Source organism: Cebidichthys violaceus, unplaced genomic scaffold (assembly GCF_023349555.1).
Source record: "Cebidichthys violaceus isolate CVI_PGR_0920_01 unplaced genomic scaffold, fCebVio1.0.p SCAF_88, whole genome shotgun sequence".
Classification (NCBI taxonomy): Eukaryota; Metazoa; Chordata; class Actinopteri; order Perciformes; family Stichaeidae; genus Cebidichthys; species Cebidichthys violaceus.
This window is the reverse complement of record NW_027176973.1, coordinates 654,476-663,601: the sequence shown is the minus strand read 5'-3', so window position 1 is coordinate 663,601 and position 9,126 is coordinate 654,476. Positions and strand designations below refer to the sequence as shown.

Here is a 9,126-nt window from a genome sequence, read left to right as displayed (position 1 = left end):
TGTGTGTGTGTGTGTGTGTGTGTGTGTGTGTGTGTGTGTGTGTGTGTGTGAGAGTGAGAGAGAGAGAGAGAGAGAGAGAGAGAGAGAGAGAGAGAGAGAGAGAGAGAGAGAGAGAGAGAGAGAGAGAGAGAGAGAGTGTGTGTTTGTTTCACGGACATATAAGATCAAAGAATAGAACATGATACAGATAAATATAAATATATATATTTATAATATATATATTATGAATATATATATTTATAAATACATGTATAAATCTGAACGAGGTCTGAAAACTACAGATCTAACCGGAAGTCACTGTTTATGTGACTTCCGGTTTGTTCTGCGGATCTTGTTTCAAGCTTGTCTCGATCCAGAGTCTCAGGAAGATGCAGGTCTACTCCAGACCAGCAGGAGGCGCTGCCGGACCACCTGGTCCTGTAGAAGGTGTCATGGCGGCCTCCTGTCGGTCGTTTCCTTCACGGTGAAACTGAACCAACAGATTAAGAGTTAGTTTGAGGATGAGATGAAAGAAGAAGAAGCACGTGACTCTCAGGTGAGACAGAACTCAGTTCACCTGAGAGTTATTTACTGTCCTTGCGCTCCGTGTCTCGTTCTAATCCAACGTCTCGTGTGTTTACTAACGTCTCCTGTGGATCGGACCAGACTTCGTTGACATATCGTGTGTTTTAGTGCCGGTGTTGCGGTTTAACCAGACCTGGTGTTACGGTTTAACCAGGGACCCTGTTAACTGGCCTTCAGCGTCTGTTGTTGTCGTAGTGACGCAGCTGTTGAACAGGAAAAGATCATGTGTCTGTCCTCGTTTCATCACAGTGTCAAACCTTCTCCTCTACAGTCTTTGGTCTAAACAGACCGGAGTCCACGTTGGAGAGTCTTCTGAGGAAACGAGTCCACTGGAGTTGTAAACGTCTCGTGTTGTTTGTGTTGAAACAGAAGAGAGCACGTTGGTCTTCTTGAAATAATAAAGTTGGTAAAAAAAACACATGAACATGAATAGACCAAAGACTGTAGAGGAGAAGGTTTGACACTGTGATGAAACGAGGACAGACATGTGATCAGCTGCGTCACTACGACAGCAACAGAAGCTGAAGGCCAGTTAACAGGGTCCCTGGTTAAACCGTAACACCGGCAGGTAAATACACCTGAGCGAACCAAACGTCCGCCCGTTTGTCTGTAAAAGTTGGTTCTATTAATTAATTTGGCGTAGAAATAATCAAAGTACCTGTAAACTCAGGTAAAATACCAACAAAACACCTGTAAAATACCTGTCTATTGGATTAATACAGTTTTCTAATCTAGTTGTTGTCTGTGTGTGTGTGTCTATTGTTGTTTGTTGTTGTCTGTGTGTGTGTGTCTATTGTTGTCTGTTGTTGTTGTCTGTGTGTGTGTGTGTGTGTGTGTGTGTGTGTGTCTATTGTTGTCTGTTGTTGTCTATGTGTGTGTGTCTATTGTTGTCTGATGTTGTATATTGTTGTTGTTGTCTGTGTGAGTCTGTGTGAATCTATTGGATTAATACAGTTTTCTAATCTAGTTGTTGTCGTCTTTCTGTCTGTCTGTGTGTGTCTATTGTTGTCTGTGTGTGTGTGTGTGTGTGTGTGTGTGTGTGTGTGTGTGTGTGTGTGTGTGTCTGATGTTGTCTATTGTTGTTGTTGTTGTCTGTGTGTGTCTATTGTTGTCTGTGTCTATTGTTGTCTGATGTCTATTGTTGTTGTCAGTGTGTGTCTATTGTTGTCTGTTGTTGTCAGTGTGTGTCTATTGTTGTCTGTGTGTGTCTGTTGTTGTCTGTGTGTGTCTATTGTTGTCTGTTGTTGTTGTCTGTGTGTGTGTGTGTGTGTGTGTGTGTGTGTGTGTGTGTGTGTGTCTATTGTTGTCTGTTGTTGTCTATGTGTGTGTGTCTATTGTTGTCTGATGTTGTATATTGTTGTTGTTGTCTGTGTGAGTCTGTGAATCTATTGGATTAATACAGTTTTCTAATCTAGTTGTTGTCGTCTTTCTGTCTGTCTGTGTGTGTCTATTGTTGTCTGTGTGTGTGTGTGTGTGTCTGATGTTGTCTATTGTTGTTGTTGTTGTCTGTGTGTGTCTATTGTTGTCTGTGTCTATTGTTGTCTGATGTCTATTGTTGTTGTCAGTGTGTGTCTATTGTTGTCTGTTGTTGTCAGTGTGTGTCTATTGTTGTCTGTGTGTGTCTGTTGTTGTCTGTGTGTGTCTATTGTTGTCTGTTGTTGTCAGTGTGTGTCTATTGTTGTCTGTGTGTGTCTATTGTTGTTGTTGTCTGTGTGTGTCTATTGTTGTCTGATGTCTATTGTTGTTGTTGTCAGTGTGTGTCTGTTGTTGTCTGTGTGTGTCTATTGTTGTCTGATGTCTATTGTTGTTGTTGTCAGTGTGTGTCTGTTGTTGTTGTTGTCAGTGTGTGTCTGTTGTTGTTGTTGTCTGTGTGTGTCTATTGTTGTCTGATGTCTATTGTTGTTGTTGTTGTTGTCTGTGTGTGTCTATTGTTGTCTGTTGTTGTCTGTGTGCGTCTATTGGATTAATACAGTTTTCTAATCTAGTTGTTGTCACAACATCCAGACAGCATCAGAGGACCAATCAGAGTGAGCCTGTTGTCACAACATCCAGACAGCATCAGAGGACCAATCAGAGTGAGCCTCACCGGTCCCTCTACAGGTATGAATGTGATGTCATCAGTGATGCGGGGGGCCCGCCGGCTCGTCCTCGTGGACCCGGCTCTGCTCAGCCACTTCCTGTCTCTGCCCGTCCTCCGTCCGACTCGGAGCTCCGCCCCCTTGCTCACCTGTGAACAGAACAGGAAGTTTGCCTCCAAACAGGTGAGTCTTGACTCGACATGTCTGGTCTGCTAGTGATGTCACCGCCTGTTTAAAACATAAATATAATATTTAAACATATAAACACACATACATATAATATTTAAACATATAAACACACATACATACAATATTTAAACATATAAACACCCATAAATATAATATTTAAACATATAAACACACATAAATATAATATTTAAACATATAAACACACATAAATATAATATTTAAACATATAAACACACATACATACAATATTTAAACATATAAACACACAAATATAATATTTAAACTATATAAACACACATACATATAATATTTTAACATACAAACACACAAATATAATATTTAAACATATAAACACACATCAATATAATATTTAAACATATAAACACACATACATATAATATTTAAACTATATAAACACACATACATATAATATTTAAACTATACAAACACACATACATATAATATTTAAACTATATAAACACACATCAATATAATATTTAACCATATAAACAAACATACATACAATATTTAAACTATATAAACACACATACATACAATATTTAAACTATATAAACAAACATAAATATAATATTTAAACATATAAACACATACATATAATATTTAAACATATAAACACACATACATATAATATTTAAACTATATAAACACACATACATACAATATTTAAACTATATAAACACACATACATACAATATTTAAACTATATAAACAAACATAAATATAATATTTAAACTATATAAACACACTAGATGTTGTGATGTGTCGTAGGTAAAACATCAGAGGAACCAGAAGGTCAAAGCTAAAGTGGACAAACAGGAAGTGGAGATCAGACAAAGGATGACGGCGGCGTCTCTCGCTGAGGCCATGAACAAAGACTTTGGTAAGATACGATTAATGTTTTCAATAAAGTTTATTCAAAGTGTTTGAGTCTTTGTATAAATGAAGTTTAAATAAAGTTTATTCAAAGTGTTAGCTATTTAGGACTGAGTTGCAGCTGCAGTGACCTGTGGTGGTCACTCGTCACTCTTGGAGGAAGTGAAATAGAGGTTGTTGACTCTTATGAATATCTGGGTATTTTCATTGATGACTCGCTCACTTTTCAGCCACATGTGCAGAACCTGGTGAAAAAGTTGAGGTTAAAACTGGGTTTTTATTTTTGAAATAAGCTGTGCTTTTCAACTCGTGTAAAAGAGCGATGAGTTGCTGCTACTTGTGTACCTGTGTTGGACTATGGTGATCTTCTTCATATGCATGCCTCTGCTAACTGTCCTCGTATGGTGGACCCAGCTTACCGTGCTTCACTGCTGTGACTCACCACTGTGAGTTCTACTCTCGGGTAGGATGGCCCGCTTTGGCCACCCGTAGGCTCAGTCATTGGTACACCTTCATTTATAAGGCAATCCTTGGTCTGCTCCCAAACTACCTGTGTGTCTTCATCACGCAGACACGTGTCGGACGATGCTCCTTGTGTTCTCAGGACTTCTTTACGCTCACTGTTCCAAATGAACGGAAATGTGAAAAAGGGCTTTTGTGTACTCTGCACCCTCATGATGGAACATGTTGCAGAATGATTTGAAACTCAAATAACTGATACCACTTACTGCCTTTCAATCTAAAATGAAAGAAATACAGGCAGGTTCCCAAAAACGTCAATGTTTTTAAAATGAACTCTGTTTCGTCACTGTCCCTCTTAACTGGTCTTGTTCTGTGTTTTCTGTTGTGACTGTGTTTCTTATGTTGCTGCCTGTCTTGGCCAGGTCTCCCTTGACAAAGAGATTTTTAATCTCAATGGGACTCTCCTGGTTAAATAAAGGTTTAAATAAATAAAAAAATAAATAGTCCGTGTCCAGAGTCGGGAGCTCGGTTCTTACGATCCTCTGCGCTGTTTTGACTACCTGGGCCAGGTCTCTCCGGTTCTCTGCAGTGCAGCTGGTGTACCACACGGTGGCGCTGTGGCAGAGAATGGTCTCTATGGTGCTCCTGTAGAAGTTGACCAGGAGCTGAGAGGAGTTTGGCTTTTTTGTTTCCTCAAGAAGAAGAGCCTCTGTTGGGCGTTCTTCAGCAGGTGGGAGGTGTTAAGGACCATGTCAGCCTTTGTGATGTGGATTCACTTACACTCTCCACCTCCTCACCGGTTATGTGGTCTTCATGGTTCTCCTGAAATCCACGATGATCTCTTTGGTTTTCATAGTGTTGAGGACCAGGTTACTGTCAGTACACCACTCAACCAGATGCTGTACCTCCTCTGTAGTGCGCCTCCTAGTTCTTTGATATCAGTCCTACTATAGTGGTGTCATCAGCGAACTTCACTATAGTGTTAGAGGAGAGGAGTCTTTGTAGAATAAAGTTTAATTAATGTGTTTATCTGTCTTTAGACCACGTCTTGGAGGCTCTCCTGAACACCTCTGTGGATGTGGACTCTCTGGAGCCGGACTCGGTTCTGGAGGAGAGGTGGATTAAGGAGGTGGTGACTCGGTCGGGGATGAAGTTCAGATGGGCCAAACTGAGTGAGAGCAGAGAGAGACCCAACAGGGACGTCCAGAGGAGGTACAAGGACAGGAAGTCTTTAAAGTCACATGATTTAACCTGATGTTCATTCATGTTGTTTCTACTGCGAGCACAGCAATCATACACTGTCCAATCAGGAAGGACTACAAACCGTCCAATCAGGAAGGACTACAAAAATGACTGAATGTTTGACTGGTTGGTTGGTTGGTTAATTGACTGGTTGATTGATTTCTGAGACCTGTTTGTGTGACCTCTCTGACCCCCCTCAGACCTCCAGCTGACCCGTCTCTCCTGAAGCCCCGCCCCCCGGTGGTCACCATCATGGGCCACGTGGACCACGGTAAGACCACCCTGCTGGACAGTCTGAGGAAGAGCCAGATCGTCTCCACGGAGGCCGGAGGGATCACTCAGCACATCGGAGCTTTTCTAGGTAACGTTCACCTGAAGCTTCTCACCTGCTTTCATTCAACTTTATTCACAAAATAGTGTCTAAACAAACCATACCGGTGGGTTTTTTCTTCCAGTTCAGCTGCCTACAGGTGAGAAGATCACCTTTTTGGACACTCCGGGTCACGCTGCCTTTTCCTCAATGAGAGCCCGCGGAGCCAACGCCACCGATATTGTTGTCCTGGTGGTGGCGGCCGACGACGGCGTCATGAACCAGACAGTCGAGTCCATCCAGCACGCCAGGAGAGCCAAAGGTATGAGCTCCACCTGGCAGTCACTACTGAGGGCTACTCTAAAGTGTTTATATTTGGTTTTAACTCTGTTTCCACTGTGCTTTCATCTTATCTCAGTTCCGATAATCGTGGCGGTGAATAAGTGTGATAAACCTCAGGCCGACCCTCAGAGAGTCAAACAGGAGCTGCTGGCTCATGATGTTGTCTGTGAGGAGTTTGGAGGAGATGTTCAGGCGATCCACGTCTCTGCTCTCAAGGTGAACTAGTTTAGTTTAATCCACTGTGGAGCCCCCTGCAGGCCGTCAGCAGCAGTGTTTAGTTGTCTTAAAGCTGCATTCTCTCTAGTGTCCACCAGGGGGCGACTCCTCTGGTTGTATAGAAGTCTAGTCTAAAATGACTCTACTTCTCTCTTGATTTATTCCCTCAGTAAACATTGTAAACATGAGTTTATGGTCTCAATCTCTTGTTTTAGGGCGACAATCTGCTGGCTCTGGCCGAGGCCACGGTGGCTCTGGCAGAGGTTTTGGAGCTGAAGGCGGAGCCTAGTGGTGCCGTGGAGGGACTCGTCATCGAGAGTCGCACCGACAAAGGCAGAGGGTGAGTCATCAGTGACCTCAGAGACAGAATGTATCTCTGGTTCTATGAGTTCTACATGAGCTCTACAGACAGAACGATAGTCTGGTTCTATGAGTTCTGTCACGTGTCCCCTCAGTCCTGTAACGTCGGCCATCATCCAGCGGGGGACTTTGAGGCGAGGTTGCGTCCTGGTGGCGGGGAAGAGTTGGGCTAAAGTCCGTTTCCTATTTGACGAGAACGGGCGAGCGGTGACGGAGGCCGGGCCGAGCTCGGCGGTCGAGGTGGTGGGCTGGAAGGAGCTGCCGTCTGCTGGAGACGTCATGGTGGAGGTCGAGTCTGAGGTTAGAAACTAAAACACACGACACACCGGAGGTTTGATCCCCGCTGAGCTCTGAGCTTTTTTTTAAAACACCTGCTTTGTTGTCCTCGATAATCACCTTTTTACGTCTGAACGGCAGTGAATTAACGTTTATTTTGTTGTCGTCGAACAGCAGCGAGCAAGGGAGGCGGTGGAGTGGAGGAGTCACGCAGAGGAGCAGGAGAAGCTGCAGGAGGAGGAGAGCGTCATCGAGCTCAAACAGAAGCTCCACCTGGAGGAGTACAGGAAAGAGAGGGCGGGGCTAACTCACCTGAGCTGGAGGCAGAGGAAGTCGGCTCTGTACCGAGCCAACAAGAACAAGTTCGCCGTGAGACCGAGCGAGAGGACGCAGAAAGACGAGCTGAGCCTGCCGCTCATCATCAAAGGTACGCACACACACGCACACACACACACACACACACACACACCTGGGCTCTGATTGGCTGCTCTCACTGTGACACCTGTTTCTAGCTTCAGTAAATGGTTTTGTTTCATGAATTCAGCTGCGTTGAAACACTTTATTAACTATCAGTTAATGGAAGAAGTATGTCCATTCAGTGAAGGTCTTAAGAAACGTGACGTTAAACACGGGCTCACCAGGAGAACTTCATGTTCAGCCCGGTAGATAAATGTCATCACACGTAAAATAAAAGGTTTCAAACCCATCGTCTCGGTTCCCCTCGCGGCCACACTGACTGACCTGCAGGTGACGTGGACGGCTCGGTGGAGGCCATCCTCAACATCCTGGACGGTTACGACGCCGAGCAGCAGTGTCGGCTGGAGGTGCTTCACTTCGGCATCGGGGACGTTTCAGAGAACGACGTCAACATGGCCGACACGTTCACAGGTAGACGGTCAAAAACCCCAGAACCGTGTTTCTGGCAGAAACTCCTCCTGACGTTCCGTCTTCCTTCAACAGGTTCCATCTACGGCTTCAACGTCGCAGCCGGCAGGTCCGTCCAACAGCTGGCGGTGCGGCGCGGCGTCCCGCTGAGACTCCACACCATCATCTACAAGCTGATCGACGAGCTGAAGGACGAGCTGAGCGGCAAACTGCCTCCGCTGCTCTCGGAGAACGTCGTCGGTGAGGAACCATAGATCTGTCGTTGACCTCTTACCTCTGAGGACGAGAACGTGTTCTTCACCAACAGATTATTCTTTAGTTCAGTAGACGTTCTAACTAAACGCTGCTCAAAGAGACAAAGAAGAAATCAGCTGGAAGCTTAGATTGAATCAGGAACAACTTCCTGTTTCAGTGTCAAGAGTTTCACAATAAAAGCAGCCGAGAACAAGCTGGAAGTAACTTCATCAAAGCTCTTCAGACTTCACAGTAGAAACAGGTCATGTTTAATATGAGTTCATGTGACGTTTATTTAATCAGTAGATCTGTAAAACTGAGTTCCTCCACAAAGCATTTCAGATTCATGAAGATAGAACAAATCTCAAAGCTACGAATATATTTTTATTTTCGTCAAAAACAAAAAGGATGTGGTTTGTGTCTCTGCAGGTGAAGCGACGGTTCTCTCCATGTTTGACGTCTCCGTGGGGAAGAAGAAGGTTCCTGTTGCCGGCTGTCGGGTTCAGAAAGGTCAGCTGGACCGCCGACTGAAGTTCAGACTGATCCGAGGCCGAGACACCGTCTGGGAGGGTGAGTCAGAACCTGGACCTTAGTACTGGTCTACTGTGAGGACAGGAAGTAAAGCTGTGACCAACATACTATACTATCACTTTACGACGTTCTCTCGTGTTCCTTCAGGTTCTCTGGCGGCGTTGAAGCACCACAAAGACGAGGTCCAGACGGTGAAGTCGGGGATGGAATGCGGTCTGTCGGCCGACGGAGACGTGGACTTCAGGTCCGGTGATGTCATCGTCTGTTTCGAGGCGCTGGACACTCAGCAGGTCACTTCCTGGGACCCCGGCTTCTAAACATCACTTCCCAGCATGCTCTGCTGCACAGACTTGACTCATGTGAAATGTAAATGTGATAATTTAACTTTGATGTAACATTGTGTTTGTGTTTTGGACATAAATCATCTGCAACATGACATCACTTCCTGTCGTACCATTAAAAGCTGACACAAGGTCCTGGTCTTGTGGCTTACCGGGACACGAGGTCCTGGTCTTGTGGCTTACCGGGACACGAGGTCCTGGT

The 9,126-nt window shown here is 44.5% G+C and overlaps 1 protein-coding gene across 2 annotated transcripts; it reads left to right on the top strand.

Moving 5' to 3' along the window:
* Positions 1–391: 391 nt before the first annotated feature.
* On the top strand, positions 392–9,019 carry mtif2 (mitochondrial translational initiation factor 2). 2 transcript variants are annotated; one of them, XM_068702749.1, is made up of 14 exons: positions 392–535; positions 2,617–2,825; positions 3,621–3,732; positions 5,228–5,399; positions 5,630–5,790; positions 5,885–6,061; positions 6,158–6,297; positions 6,513–6,637; positions 6,753–6,957; positions 7,108–7,360; positions 7,681–7,821; positions 7,894–8,058; positions 8,482–8,622; positions 8,731–9,019. In XM_068702749.1, exons 2-14 carry the CDS (start codon positions 2,667–2,669, stop codon positions 8,898–8,900), a joined length of 2,121 nt encoding a protein of 706 aa, XP_068558850.1. In that variant the 5' UTR covers positions 392–535; positions 2,617–2,666; the 3' UTR covers positions 8,901–9,019. The 2 variants fall into 2 exon arrangements, with proteins under 2 accessions (XP_068558850.1, XP_068558849.1); XM_068702748.1 differs by having other exon boundaries at positions 7,681–8,058.
* Positions 9,020–9,126: the final 107 nt, after the last annotated feature.